The sequence below is a fragment of the Symphalangus syndactylus genome, chromosome 14 (assembly GCF_028878055.3).
Source record: "Symphalangus syndactylus isolate Jambi chromosome 14, NHGRI_mSymSyn1-v2.1_pri, whole genome shotgun sequence".
Lineage (NCBI taxonomy): Eukaryota > Metazoa > Chordata > Mammalia > Primates > Hylobatidae > Symphalangus > Symphalangus syndactylus.
Window position 1 is genome coordinate 55129499 of NC_072436.2, and position 15451 is coordinate 55144949.

Below are 15451 nucleotides of genomic sequence, written 5' to 3' on the forward strand. Positions count from 1 at the left end.
TTGGCATCTCTCCCCTTCCCATGCTATGTGCCCTGGTCATGGTGCTGGTGATTGGATACTGCTGTCTGTAGCAGAGCTGCCTCAGCCTCTTTCTTCTTTCCCCTTGTTACCTCCCCAGGATCCGCTTCTCCTCCCATCCTACCCTTAGTCACCCCCTGTGATGTCAGCTTGTGTGTGCCTGTGGGTATGCACCTGTGGGGATGCTGAGAGGAAACAGCCTCTCCTGGGAAAAGTAAGTTGGGGTCTGCAGGATTTTAGGGGCTCCGATTCCCAAAGCCAACCCCATGGGCTATGGTTCAGCCCTGGCCTAGGAGATGGTAACTGGACTCTGCCCATGTCCTGTGTCCTGGGCCAGCCCCTCCTCTCTCTGGGCCTGGGTTTCCCAAGTGTCTAATGAGGGGTTGGACTGGAACTGCATATGGAAGCCTCAGTGTGGACCTGTCTGGCTCCCTCCATACCTGGTGGGTGAGTGGGATGTGCTCTGGGGTACCCTTGGGCCTTCTCATGAGTGGACACGCGTGAACCTTGAAGGGGATGCCTGGGCCTCATGCCCATGGCCACACATACACACAGGGTCTGCATGGGCCCCAGGCGGCAGGTGCACCAGAGCCACACTGCACATCACATTGCATGGCACCAATGGTTCCTCCAGCGCGCGTCCCACGTGTCCCCTGGTTCCTGTCTCCTGCAACCAGAAAGTAAGCCAACCTTACTTAACCACATGGACTTGGGGGAACGGAGTAGTTTCCCAAGGGGAAACTGAGCCGCTGTGACTATAAGAAGTGGCCATGGATGTGGGACTGGCGAGAACCCCAGGTCTTTACAATCATGCCGGTCGCCTACACCCCTGCCTCTTGCAGGAGCGTGTGTCCCAGGGAAGGGCAGGACTGGTCCCAGCTCACAGAGATTCAGGGAAAAGTGAGTGCCTCAGCTGGGGTTAGATTTGTCTACACAGAGCAGAAAGTTCAGAACAGTTGTGGCATAGACAAGAGAGAGTGCTTTCTTTCTACTGTTAAAGAACTCTGGAGGTGGCTCTCCATGCTGACCCAGGCTGTCCCCATGGCCATCAGCCAGCACCTGTCCTGCTGTCCCAGAGTCTCAGTAGCTGACTTCTGTCCTCAGTGCTGTCTCTGGACCCCAGAGGGCTGTGCTTCAGAGCTAGGAAGAGGAGAGAAGGAAGGACCAAGGCCTGCTCAGCTGTGTGAGTTCCAGGCAGACAGCCCCTGCGAGCCCCTCGCAGTGCCTCTGCTCATGCCCAGTCAGCTTGGACTTGTTCTGGTCACCTTAGCTACAAGGTAGGTTAGTTAGGAGTGGTAGCCTTTTTGGCAAATTGCTGCCCAGGATAAAACCGAGCCTTCTGTTCTTAAGAAACAGGGAAGTATGAAAATCCTGGGTGAAGCCCAGCGTTGTCTCCCTACACTGAACTGCAAGATGAAGGGGAGGAATTGAGTTACCCTTAGATAAATTGGGAATTTATTTGTCTACAACAGACTCTCTTTTCTTGGTATGTGTTTATTGAAGAGAGAGAAACAGTCATGGCTCTCAGCCAGGATGTGTGAGTAGGAAGGCTGCTTTCAGTGCCTAAGCAGGATGATAGGAAGTGATGTGTTGGCTTCCACCTGCCTGTAACTTGTAAGGAGCTCTGAGAAAAATCCTCTTCTGTTTCATCCATGGGGCAAGGCCGGCACAGGGGTTTATGGAGACTTCTAGGCAAGCAGCATGTTCCTAAAAGCTAAGACTAATTTAAATCTCTAAACTAAAAAAGTAGAATGGTTTGACCCCACCATTTTGACTAGAGATATTTCAATTCTCATAGTGAAGATTAATAATACAAGTAATCCACACAAAATGGATAATGGTTAAAACTTTATGTGGTACAACTTATTATGACTAAAAATTGTTGGAAGAAAAATATTTTGGAAAATATTTTGTTGTGTTTAATTTGATCCTGAAAAGTTGACTTAAAGAAGTACTGATCCCTAAAGAAAACTTACGATAGCAGAATCTGTAGTCAGTTAATTTTGATGTGGCCCAAAATAGAGTCATTTAAATAAAAAATAAATAATCCTGATAAAATAGTTTTGGTGAATTAAAAATAAGAGTCAATGAGCTAGAGGCTGGGCATGGTGGCTCACATCTGTAATTCCAGCACTTTGGCAGGCCGAGGCAGGTGGATCACTTGAGGCCAGGAGTTCAAGACCCACCTGGCCAACATACAAAAAGTAGCCAGGCATGGGTGAGGCATGCCTGTAATACCAGCTACTCAGGAGGCTGAGGCAGGAGAATGGCTTGAACCCAGGAGGTGGAGGTTGCAGAGAGCCGAGATGATGCCACTGCACTCCAGCCTGGGTGACAGAGCAAGACTCTGTATAAAAATAAATAAATAAATAAAGTGGATGAGTTAGAATTGGATTTCTATCCTTTATTTTTATAAAACGGATCAAGGTTTTAACATGTCTGAATAAAATTTGCCGTGGGCAGCTGCCTAACCTTGACCTGCTCAATCTCTTCCAGACCTTCTGCCAGAAAGTGGGCCTGCTGTGCACGCTTCAGGGTAAGCTGCAGCCCCAGGACTGGACGTTGTTGGACGAACCGCTGCAGGGCCTGCAGACACTGCTGCTCATGATTTTGCGGCAGGCCTCCCATGGCCTCTTCCTGCGCTACCATGTGGAGGCCCTAACCCTGTGTCGCATCAATAGCTTCCGCCAGTACAAGTATGACCTGGTGGCAGTGGGCAAGGCTTTGGAGGGCATGTTCTGCAAGCTCAACCACCTCCTGGAGCACCTGCACCAGCCGTTCTTCCTCTACCTGCTCCCCACCCTGTCCTGCTTCTCCTCCATCGGCCTCTACATGCCTGCCACCAGCTTCTTGCTCCTGGTCCTTGGTTTCAAGGCTTTGCAACTGTGGATGCAGCTGCATGAGGCCGGAGTGGGCCTTGAGAAGCTCAGGGGGGCCCCTGGCCCTAGTGTCGCCCCTCCCCCAGCACAGGGTGGTAAGCACACAGGTCCCAGACAGGGGCTGGATGGCTCTGAAGCTGGTAGCCCTGATCTACCTAGTACTGCAGCTGGGCTGCATCGCCCTCACCAACTTCTGACTGGATTTCCTGCTGGCCGCTGCTATGGTGCTGCTGCCGTGCTCGCTGAGCCTTTGGGCCCTGGACCCTCTATGCTGCCCTGCTGGTGTTGACAAGCCTGGCAGCCATGCTCCTTGGCAGCCCATTCCTGTGGCGGGAGCTACAGGAGGCACCACTGTCACTGGCTGAGGGCCGGTAGCTCTTTCTGGCAGCGCTGGCACAGGGTGTGCTGGAGCACCACACCTAAGGCACCCTGTTCTTCCCACTGCTGTCCCTGGGCTTCTACCCTTGCTGGCTGCTTTTCTGGAATGTGCTCTTCTGGAAGTGAGATCTGCCTGTCCAGGGCACCAGGCTGGTACAGAGACTCCCCAAGGACCCCATTCTGCCTCCTTCTGGGGAAATAAACAAGTGCCTGTCAGCTGGTTTAAAAAAAAAATACAAAAAAAAAAAAATGCCCTGGAAAATACTGTGTTAGCAAAAAGATTTAAAGATTGGCATAATTCTGATTTAAATGTTTTATTTAGCACAGAATCAAACATTGCATAAGAACAAAGTTTTCTGAGACAAAATGGCTGGGTTTAAATGGGTTTAAATGTCTAGAAAAATACTTAGCTAACAGTGTGATTAAATTTTTACTTATTTTATTTATTTTTGAGATGGAGTTTCACTCTTGTTGCCCAGGCTGGAGTGCAGCGGTGCGATCTCAGCTCACTGCAACCTCCACCTCCAAGGTTCAAGTGATTTTCCTGTCTCAGCCTCCTAAGTAGCTGGGATTAGAGGCGCTTGCCACCACGCCCAGCTAATTTTTGTATTTTCAGTAGAGATGGGGTTTTGCAATGTTGACCAGGCTGGCCTCGAACTCCTGACCTCAGGTGATCCACCATTCTCAGCCTCCCGAAGTGCTGGAATTACAGGCGTGGGCCACTGCCCCTGGTCAAGTTTTTTTTCTTTTTTTCTTTGTTTTTTTCTTTTGAGATAGAGTCTCGCTCTGTTGTCCAGGCTGGAGTGCAGTGGCACGATCAAGGCTCACTGCAACCTCCGCCTCCTGAGCTTAAGCAATTCTCCTGCCTCAGCCTCCCGAGTAGCTTGGATTATGGGCGCCCACCACCACACTTGGCTACTTTTTTGTATTTTTAGTAGAGATGGGGTTTCACCATGTTGGCCAAGCTGGTCTTGAACTCCTGACCTCAAGTGATCCACCTGCCTTGGCCTCTCAAATTGCTGCGATTACAGGCATGAGCCACTGCGCCTGGCCCTGGCCAAGTTTTTTTTTTTTTATTTTTTTTTTGCACACAAAACAATAAACATTTTCTAAAAGTACATACAAACAAAAAGATGCATATCAAACATATTAGGAAGGTTGCACATGGGAAGATGGGGAATAGAAATGGGGGGTGGGAATTAAAGAAAATAAATGAGAGAGGGACTTTTATGGATCAATGATAATAACTCAATCCTCTATTTGACAAAGAAGAAGGAGAAGGAAGAGGAAGATAAAGAAAGTGGGGTAAAGGATCAGAAATGGAGGAAAATAGAAAAAATTAGAGTATGACTCCAGGGTAGACCTGTTTTGTTGTCGCTTGGTTGGTTGGTTGATTTGTCAGTTGTATTTTTCATATGTTTCACCATGTTGGCCAGGCTGGTCTCGAACTCCTAGCCTCAAGTGATCAACCCACCTCGGCCTCCCAGAGTACTGGGACTACAGGCATGAGCCACCACATCCAGCCCCCACATTGCTTCTGGCCTCTGTGGTAGACCTCCCAGACGGGGCAGCCGGGCAGAAGCGCTCCTCACTTCCCAGAAGGGGCGGCCGCGCAGAGGCACTCCTCACTTCCCAGACGGGGCGGCCGGGCAGAGGCGCACCTCACTTCCCAGATGGGGCGGCTGGGCAGAGGCGCTCCTCACTTCCCAGACGGGGCGCCCGGCCAAGTTTTTAAGCAGATACATTAGTTACGTGTGCTGAAGTATCAGATGACTCCCTCAGATTTCATTGACTTCACATTATATTTTGGGCCCACCAGAGGTTGCTGGCCGGGCGTTCAGGGTAGAGGCTGCTCCCCTCTGCGTGGCCATGCAGGAACCCAGAATCTTTCCACCATCAGGTGCCTCCGTCATCTCTGGGACCTCCTCCCACCTGCATCTATCGGTAGAAGGGGAGAGTGTGAGAAAGGCACTGGAGGCTTTTGTGGGCCAGCTCTGGAAGTGGCTCATGTTAGTCCATTGTCTCCCTTTGGCAAAAGCTTGTCATAGGACTACACCTAACACAAGGGGACTATGAACTAGAGCTTTTATTTATTTATTTATTTGTTTGTTTGTTTGTTTGTTTAGGCCCCATGGGGGCTGTGAACTACAGCTTCTATTTATTTATTTATTGTTTAGGCACCATGGCCTACAGTCCTTTATTAGAGTGAGGGTCCCGAGGACCAGCCCCCATATATGATGGGTCCACTTGAGCCTCCTTAGGTGCCCCATGAGGGAGTGATGGCTTGGGTACGGAGCCAGGGACCTTGCCCAGCCGGACACTGGAGCAGGAGAGCGGCCTCAGTCCCCACCCCAGCCCCAGGAGAGGGCGCGGCGAGAACCGGAGTCAAATCTTGGGCCGGGTCCAAGGGCCTGAGCGCCCGGTTTAGGCTGGAAATGGTCTAGCTCTCAGAGGTGGTCTGATCCCTAACCAGTCCCAGGCCCAGGCCCAGCCCCAGCCCAGCACCACCTGGAAGGTTCAAGTACATGGAGGAGAGGAGTAAGGCGGACTTGGGCGTATGGAGAAAGGGGTGAAGGGAGAAAGAGGACTTGCGCTCAGGAGGCAGCGTGGCCTACTGGCGGGAAAGCGGGCGTGGCAGCCTGTGCGGGAGGTTGCGGATCCACAGTGGGCGAGACCAGGCCCCAGCCCCATCAGGGCGCGGGGTGCGCGGCCAGGTGGTGCTCCAGCAGCGCGTAGTGAGAGAAGACCTTGCAGTAGACGGGGGAAGGGCGCGCGCTCGGGCCGGTGAGTGCGCATGTGCATATTGAGCGAACTCTTCTGCGTGAAGGGCTTGGCGCAGACCACGCACTGGAAGGCGTGCACGCAGGTGTGCGTGACCATGTGCTTGAGCAGGCAGTCGCGCAGCGAGAAGGATCGCCAGCACACGGCGCACTGGTGCGGCCTCTCCCCCGAGTGGATGAACGTGTGCTTGGTGTAGTTTTTCTTTGAGCTGAACGTCTTGCGACAGTGGCCGCACTCATAGGCAAGTGGCTCGGCACCTGGAGTGCGAGCAGAGGTGCCTGAGGGGGCCGTGGTGGGAGCAGCAGAGGGAGCCGGGGCCTCCCACAGCTGAGTGCCGGGGGCTGCCTCGGGCTGGAGTGTGGGGTAGAAGGCGGGTGGGGGCGCAGGGGCTGGCCCAGATGGTGCTGAAGGGGGTGGTGCGGGTGGTTCGGGAGCACCCAAGTGAAAGGGGAAGAGTGCGACGGGCGGCCCTGGGGTATTCATGCCAGGCGGGCGGGGTCCAGCCAGTATGCGGTCAGGCTGGACAGGGGTCTCGGTGGGACAGCCTTCGGGGACAGCGCCATCCTTGTCGTGCCAAGCGGTTACAGAGCTGTCTGGAAATACGTCCTCAGCTGCCCCAGATCCCGGAAGAAAATCCCTCCCACACCACTGTAGTCAGAGAGGCCAGTGGGTGCAGGGAACTCCTCGCACGAGCTGTCAGCAGCAGCAGTGAGGAAGCCGGCAGCAGAGTCTGGGAAGGAAGGAGGTGCTTGGCTCTCTCCCGGGCCGCCACCTTCGCCGTCCTCGCCATCGGTCTCATCGTCAGCTTCCTCGTCATCGTTGTCACCTCGGTCGTCAGGGGCCGCGGACAGTGAGGGGTAGGCACCAAGCCCCTCGGCTTTGGCAGGTGTCGGGGGCGCAGGCAGCTGCAAACGCGCGGGCTGGCGCTGCTTACCGCTGTGCGCGGCACCGGGGTGCCCCGGGGGTGCGCAGCCAGCAGGTGGCGCAGGCGGTGGCGCAGGCGGTGACGCAGCTGCTCAGGTGCGAGTGGCAGGGGCACAGGGGTGGGCAGGGGCGCGGGTGCAGAGGTGCTCGGGGCTCGAGCGCGTGCGATAATCTGCGTGCATTCGTCGATAACTGTCTATGCGAAGCACCGACGCAGCCATGAGTACCTGCAGGGCTTCACTCTGTGCCACAACGAGCGAACCGCTGTACAGGAACTCGACTAGCTGTCGCACCGTCTGCACGGGCACCACCGAAGCCACACGGATCTCAGAGTGGCCGAGCAGCAGCTTGTCTTGGAAGGAGGGCGAGCCGATTGCCAGCACGCAGCGGTGCGCACGCAGCGAAGCTTCACGAATGCACACAGTCACGTCGCAGAAGTGCCCACCCAGCTTCTGCCCATTGAGGGTCTCAAGCAGAGAGCGTGAGAAGTTCTGCAGGTGTATGTGGCGCACAGCCTCTGCAGCCGCCGACTCCGACTCCTCTTCAGGCACCAGGCCCGGCCGTGGCCGCCTTCTCACCCCAAGGCAGCACTTCCGGGCGCTTCTCTTTATTTTTATACAGTTTTATTGAGATATAATTTACATGCTATCCAGCCCATCTATTTCAAGTGTACCATGCAAGGGGTTTGTGTATATTCACAGAGTTGTGTATCCATCACCATCGTTTTAGAACATTCATCACCCAGAAGAAACCACGTACCCATCAGCAGCCACTGCCCATTTCCCTGATCTGCCCCGCCCTAGGAAATCCGTAATCACTTTCAGTCTATGGATTTGCCTATTCTAGAACATTCATATAAATGAAGTCACAACACTGGGTCTTATGTGACTGGCTTCTATCAAAGTTTGCAAGGTTCATTTATGTTCATGGTATGTATCAGTAGCTTGTTACTTTTTATGTTTGACTTATATTCTGTTACTTACCTACACCATATTTTATCTATCTCTTCTGCAGTTTATGGGATTTAGGTTGTTTCCACGTTTTGGCTGTTCTAAATAATGCTGCTCTGAGCATTCACATACAAGTTTTTCACATGATTTCATTTCTCCAGATCTAGGAGTACAATTGCTATGTTATATGGCAACTCCGTCTTTCACTTTTTGACAAAGTGCCAGACTGCTTTTCAAAGGACAGCATCATTTTATATTCCTGCCAGCAATGTCGAGGGGTCCAGTTTCCACACATTCTCACAAACACTTATTGTTATCTGTCTCTCTAGTTATTGCCTTCCTGATGGGTGTGGAGTGCTTTCTCACTGGTTTTGATTTGCATTGTTTAAATGAGTTATAAGATTGAGCATGTTTTCGTGTTTATTGGCCGCTTGTATATCTTCTTTGGAGAAATGTCTATTCAGATTGTCTCCCCATTTTAACATTGCGTTATTTTTTACTATTGACTTGTGAATGTCAATAGTAAAATATATATATATTTGTGAAAAAAATGCATATATATATATTTTTTGAGACGGAGTCTTGCTCTGTTGCCAAGCTGGAGTGCAGTGGCACGATCTTGGCTCACTGCAACCTCTGCGTCGTGGGTTCAAGTGATTCTCCTGCCTCAGCCTCCTGAGTAGCTGGGACTACAGGCGTGCACCACCACACCTGGCTAATTTTTGTATTTTTAGTAGAGACGGGGTTTCACCATGTTGGCCAGGATGGTCTCAATCTCCTGACCTCTAATCCACCCACCTTGTTCTCCCAAAGTGCTGGGATTACAGGCGTGAGCCGCCGCGCCCAGCCCAAACATATTCTTATACAATTCTCTTCTTAGATGTAGGGTTTGCAAACATTTTATCTCACATTGTAATTATTTTTTTCATTTTCTTGAAAGTCTACTTTGATACACGAATGTTTGTGAATTTTATAAAGTACAGCTTATCTATATTTTCTATTATACTTGTGGTTTTGGTATGATATCTATAAAATCATTGCCTAACCCAAGGTCACAAAGCCTCAGTCCCATATTTTCTCCTACGTGTACTAAACGTTTGGCTCTTATGTTTAGGTTTTTGATCCATTTAGGGTTAACTTGTATAAATGGTGTGAGGGAGGGGACTAACTTCAGTCTGTACATGTGGACATCAATCTGTCCCAGGACATTTTTGAAAAGACTATTCACTCCCCATTCAATTGCCTTGTCTCCCTTGTCAAAGTCACAACAATTACTGTCCTCATTTTTGTATCTGGTCACATGTTCCTAGTTAGTAACTATAACTACCTTTTTCTACTACCCATTCTGTATTCCCTTGGCTTTCAGCAAGCAAGTCAGTTGGTCTTGATTCTTTATATGGGGCAATAACCCAAACTTTCCTTCCTGAAGGAACTGGGCCATTGGCAGCTGTGCCTGAATTGGGTTGTTGTAGTTTTCCATTAAATTAATCACAGGGCATGGTAGTAGGTAGCACTGAAGACACCCTAGGAGATCCCATGTATTCCAGAAGTATTATTTCTTACTTCTGTGGAGTAGAAGCAATTAACCCTTGGCAGTCAAGATCAACCACCTCTGCCAGCACGGTAGCTCCCTTCTTCGCCTGTCTATTCAGAGGCATGAGGAGCTCAGTGGACAGGGACTATCTTAACTTCCAGTTCAGTAGAATCATTTCTTTGTATTGTGGGGGATGAATTCCTCCTTTTGGGACCAAGACTTCTAGACCAGCAGAGCATAAGATTGAGGGACAGGAAATGAAAATTTTGCTGGTGTGTCACTAGGGGTAATAGTGATGATGAGAGCCAATTGGTGTGGGAGACCATGAGGGTGGATAAGGCACTCTAAGTCTAGACAGTAGTGTGATTTTTATGAAGTACAATTTATCAGTGGTGACAGAAACATTGAGGGTAGGAGGGGAAATTCTCATACATAGTGTCTGTTTCAGTGAGAACAAGACACTGCCTCTTCTATGATGGAGGTGGTTCAGAGCCACAGCCAGGTTACCTTGGGAGTGGAAGTCCATGCTGCAGAGCCCAGGCATCACCTCCGACCCTGCCACCATGGCCACTGTATTCATGAGCCCATTGAGCAATGACAGGGGTGGCTGGGGAAAGAGGCTGAGTGGTGTCCACAAAACAGGTCATCCTATCTGCTTGATTATTGAAATCCTTCTCTACCAAGGCCACCCTTTGGAGAGCATTTATGTAGCACTCAATGCACTCTTGCTTTTGGTTTACTCTTTTACTAGGTGAAACCAGTCCTAGTGGCTCATAATTGGGTTTTCCTATCATACTTGTCCTCAGTCCGTAGGTGAAACAACAAACGTAGGGATGCTGAAAGTTGCTGTGTATGTGTCTATTCCAACCGCAGGGTGGGTTCAGGGACACATTGGATCCACTGTGGTACAGACATGAGCTCACACTCCATCCACCAGCTAACCTCCATAAGTCCCTACTCTGGTGGACCACAGTGATGATTTTGGTCTCTGGAAATTCCTGTCAAATCAGAGTCAGTGTCCAGTAATTCCCCAAATATCTGAGAATTTTCTTTTCTCTAAGTCACAGTCATCCTGGTGGAAGGCTGTAGGTCCCTTTGGGGAAGACTGGGAAAAAGATTAACAATGTAAATTTTTGGCAATGTAGCAGTGTACTTCCCCAAGATCACCCAGCCTCCCCTTCACTTAAGGGGTTGTGGGCCTGTGAACTGGCTCAAGTCTGGGAATTGATTGAGGGTTTTAGATCTGTGTTTCATTAATTTGAGTTAGTCTTTTATTCAGTTGACCTAGAATTCTTCATTTTTTAAAGAACAACTAAGACTTTGGTACAGCCCATTAGCTCTCCCTGTGGATACCATGGACTACACAATGCCGTGGGTTTCCGTGAGTCAAACCATTCCGACTGCTGCTTTGACATTGCTTTCCACTGTGGTGACCACACCCACCTCATCTTTGGTGATTAAGGACAGCCCATGTTCCCTGCCACCCCAGGATTCAATTATCCTCATTTTATTTAAAGATCCCAGTCCAGCGGCTGCAGTTCCTGCTGTAACATTTTGCCTACTGAGAGCACAAGCTCAAAGCTCTTCCAGCATACTGGGCTCCTCTCACAATATTCTTTCTCATGATCGTTGTGAGAGGTATGTTCTGTAGACCCTCCAGTGTGAGTGAGCAGGTCTGACATAATAAATCCAGTCTCCCTGAGTTTTTGCATACCATCCTGTACACATAAACCAAGGAAGTTGTGGCATCTCAACTTTATGTACCTTAGGTAAACTCTGATTCTGTTTCAGCCAACCAACCAAGTAACCAAACAAATAAGCAAACAGCCAAGCAAGCAAGCAAGCAAGCACCAACCAATGAAGCAAGCAACCAACCAAGTAACCGATCAAACCAACCCTTGGAGCCCTTTCTAAAGCTTTGACCTACAACCCTGAATCCAGAATCTCTGTTTAGTGGGCCAACATTAATAAATTTAGCCTAATCCATCTTTATGTTACTTCCACCATGGTGCCACACACTTAATATCCATTCCCACATACATTCTCCAGATTTCTTTCTGTATAAATTGTGTGTGTGTATGTGTGTAGAAAGAGCATCAACTGAAAAATCACACAATTTTATAAATTTAGAAAAGAGAGCTTTATTTCTTTTTTTTTTTTTTTTTTTTTTTTTTTTTGAGACGGAGTCTCGCTCTGTCGCCCAGGCTGGAGTGCAGCTTTATTTCTTATAAAGGTTTGCAGCCTGCAAGGTGGCCATTATGACAGGCTGGGAAGTGTGGCCTACAGCCAAGGCCAGAGGCAGGCACTTCCAGGGAGGGAAGGAGAGGACAGGAATTTGAGCCAAATGAGTTGGATACATATACATACTCAATAGGATATCAGAGAAGCTATATCATTTTATGAGAATACTCATAAAAGAGGTCCTAACACCTGCATATTCAATAAACATGCATGTTCATTCTGGGGTGGAGACTTGACACTTAAATGTATTCTAATTAGGACCTACACATCAAAAAGTGAAGCAGGGACATGAAGGTACTCAGCCTCTGTAAAGGCACAGCCTCTAAAACTGGCCAGAACCAATCCATGGAGGATGGTCTCTTATCAGGAGAAAGTTACTGAAATCAGTCCCTTGTCCAGTGAAAGCTGTTGTTAAGGTTGATGGGGCAGGAGATCAGTTACTCAGCATCTGTGAACTGGATGAGTTGTAATTGTTTTAATCTTGCTTCTCTCACAGCCAGTGCTTGCTTGGCTGCTAGAGAAAAATAAAAACCATGTGGTAGTTAGAATCTAGTTTATTCTTTAAGAGTAGGGTACAAGACTTAACCCTTGCCTGGCATGGCCCTAGGTCCTGTTTATAATTTGGGGTCTTATTGCCACAAAGAGTCTGTTCTGTCAGTCTTATGATCTCTATTTTAACATTAATGCTGTTCAGTTGTTGGGTCTAAACCATAAGAGGGAAGGAGGTATAGGGAGGTATGTCTGACCTCCTGTCCTGTCATGGCCAACAATTGAATTTTAAGATTTATTTGAGGTTCTGTTGGCCAACAGGGGGTCTGTTAAGTCAGGCGGGGGGCTTCGGATTTTATTTTTAGTTCTCAAGGGAGATAAAATAATTTAATCAATTGGCCCCTGTGACTGTTGGACTAACATGGCTATGATCTGTTGGACAGACTTCAGGCTGGCACCCAGGCAAAATTCTACACTGTAGTAAATGCATCATGCACATTTGTAACAACATGTACATAACAATGTCACAAAATACTTTCACGGTGACACCTAGATTAGTGTTTTATTGAATAGCTGATGATATAAACTGGCTCATTTGATGCCAAGACTGACCATCACCACCATACCAAGGTCATCACTGATCAGAGGCCTAACCCAAGGAGGGGGTCATGTGCAGACCCAGCGGTGGGGAGGAAAGATGCTGCAGAGGAGACGGATGCCCACAGAGGCCCCTGAGCGGATACAATGCTCACTAAGTGGTAAGTAGAGACTCCACATAGGCTGTGAGGTCTCCCCCTGTGCAAATGGGACCCCATCCACTTGAGAGTCAAGGGTCTGTTTGGGTGGCAGGGATAGCCACTTCTGAAGGTAGAAAGGAAAATAAGCCACCAAATTGGTATCTTTCTGTGAAATGGACATCGTGCTTAGAATCTCCATTTTCCCCACAACCTGGAGGAATAAGTATTGTCATCTGCATTTTATAGCTGAGGAACCTGACTAAACAAAATTAAATTACTCGCCTAAGCAATTAGCAACTAGCAATTAACCAAGTCTTTCTGACTCAGAAACCCAGCTGTTGCCTGTTCATATCTAGCCCCTGTATTGGGATCAAGATCTGCCCTATTCTCAATGCAGCAAGATCCAGGCAGATCACACTGGACTCCCAGCACTGAATCTGGCTCAAGGGGACATCAAATTTGACTGGGTCATGGGGCTCAGGAGCATCACTCTCAAAAATAGCAGTACAGGAAGAGGCGATGGCCCTAAACAGCATTTGCAGGCAGATCCCATGTTAATCATAAGGGTCAGGACTCTCTCACTTTTCTGTCTCTCTGTCTCTCCTCTAGGGCTGACCCCACATTGGACACCGCTGCATCCATGTCCATCACACAACACAGCTGCCTTTTCTTCTGCCTGCCTATGGGAAAGTCCCCTCTTCTCCTCCGTTTTCTTCTCTTCCTGCCCGATCACACCGTGCACGTCTCCCTTTCCTTAAAGAACCACCATCAACATTAGGAAGAGGGAAAGGAAAAGCCAGAATCCCCTCTAGCCAGCAGAGAGAGAGGAATGGCTGCATGTTTTCTCCCCCAATCCAAGGCACTGGGTCTTGGCTGGGTTGCAGGCTCCAAGCTGCTCTCCTGCTGTGTCGGTGAGTTCTGGTCAACCTGCAACCTCCTGATGTGGTCATTGCAGTTCATCGAGTCTTCAGGGACTCCCCATGGCCTGGAGTACTTTGCCTTGCTTACACAGGAGAGGAGAATGGATTTATAGAGAACATCATCTAAATCCAACCTGACCATTGTGTGGCCACAGTTGCTAGATTGCTATAGTCTAAATCTAGCATTGTAGAAAGACAGGGGAGCTTGGAGCTGCACAAACCCAGGTCTGGAACTGGCTCCTTACCTTGGAAGGTGAATGATCCTGGCAGGACTCTTAGCCTCCCTGGGCCTCAGTTTCTTTATTTGTTTCATGGGAATGAGGATCTCTGCTGGGTGGTTGGGTGATGTGGGGGCTGTGTGAAAACAGCTTGTCAATTCAAGCCGAAATAGAAATATTTCTCCACAGAGTATGAAGGTCAAATGAGAGAATACATTTAAATTAAATGGAAAATTAAAATGGCAAAAAAGGCAAAGCTGTATTGAAAGTTCCAAGCTTCTCTATAAGGAGCTTTTTGACTAGGTAAGAATCCTGTACTCGTTCCCCCTAAATATAAAAAAAAAGTTGAAGGAGGCAGAAGGGTGAGTGATGCACGATGGGCGAGGACTTCACCTGCTGTTGCTGGCTTTGAGGATGGAGGAAGGAAGCCACAAACCTAGAAGCTGGAGCCCCTAGAAGCTAGAAAAGGCAGGGACCCGATTCTTCCCTTGAGCCTCCAGAAGGGACATAGCCCCGCCAGCACCTTGACTTTAGCCCGGTGAGATCCTCTTAGGACTTTTGGCAACCAGAACTGTAAGAAAGACAGAAATGGAAGCCACTGAGTCTGTAGGTGTTTGTTGCAGCAGCAATAGAAAACTAATGCAGAGCCCAAGAAATCACTGGTGATGAGATCAGGAAACTGGGATCAGGAGGTCTGGATCTGTGATGAGATGGGGGAAGTGGGCTCAGGAGGTCTGGATCTGTGATGAGATGGGGAAGTGGGCTCAGGAGATCTGGATCTGTGATGAGATGGGGAAGTGGGCTCAGGAGGTCTGGATCTGTGATGAGATGGGGGAAGTGGGCTCAGGAGGTCTGGATCTGTGATGAGATGGGGAAGTGGGCTCAGGAGGTCTGGATCTGGGGTGGCGATCTGGAGTGGAAGGGGAATTCATTTGTTCATTGTCTATCCTTTTGCATTGATTGAATTTTTTTCTATATATATATGTGAATTTTCACAATAAAATTTTTTTCCAAAATAAAATAAAAGAAACAAAAGGGGCTTTTTGCAACTCAATTCCTATGTATGTCTGAGTCCACTTGTATTGAATGAGTCTTTCTGCTAACGTCCTTATATTTGGGTGACAATCTGAATGTCAGTGACCAATCAGAGCAGAGGCAGACCTTGGAGTGGGCAGGGCATCCTGAGGGCCCTGATTCCTGCCATGAGACATAACCCTTTAGGTGCCAGACCATGGGGAGGTCCAGGGGTTGCAGGGGAGGGCTGTGCATCTGCAATGGCTCTCAGGGGGCTCCCGGTGGTGGCAATTGGTGAATCTGCACAGTGGTGCTTCAATATTGTCACAACCCTGCTGTCTCTCATGCTCTCAAAAAGCATTCCTCTT

At 49.0% G+C, this 15451-nt stretch overlaps 1 protein-coding gene and 1 pseudogene across 1 annotated transcript; one reads left to right on the top strand and one right to left on the bottom strand.

The window, feature by feature from the left end:
- Positions 1-828: 828 nt before the first annotated feature.
- On the top strand, positions 829-3446 carry LOC134731320 (uncharacterized). The gene is made up of 3 exons (XM_063617047.1): positions 829-1295; positions 1522-1555; positions 2482-3446. The coding sequence occupies exons 1-3, from the start codon at positions 829-831 to the stop codon at positions 3184-3186; spliced, it is 1206 nt and encodes a 401-aa protein (XP_063473117.1). The 3' UTR covers positions 3187-3446.
- A 204-nt stretch (positions 3447-3650) lies between these two features.
- LOC129462972 (zinc finger and BTB domain-containing protein 45-like) lies at positions 3651-15429 on the bottom strand (annotated as a pseudogene).
- Between the last annotated feature and the right edge of the window lie 22 nt (positions 15430-15451).

Bases quoted from the DNA above. Each gene is read 5' to 3' on its own strand.
- LOC134731320 (XM_063617047.1), top strand. From the start codon at position 829: ATGCCGGTCGCCTACACCCCTGCCTCTTGCAGGAGCGTGTGTCCCAGG. The intron at 1,296-1,521 runs GTAGGTTAGTTA...TGTTTATTGAAG, and splicing joins CTGGTCACCTTAGCTACAAG to AGAGAGAAACAGTCATGGCT. The intron at 1,556-2,481 runs GTGAGTAGGAAG...TGCCGTGGGCAG, and splicing joins ATGGCTCTCAGCCAGGATGT to CTGCCTAACCTTGACCTGCT.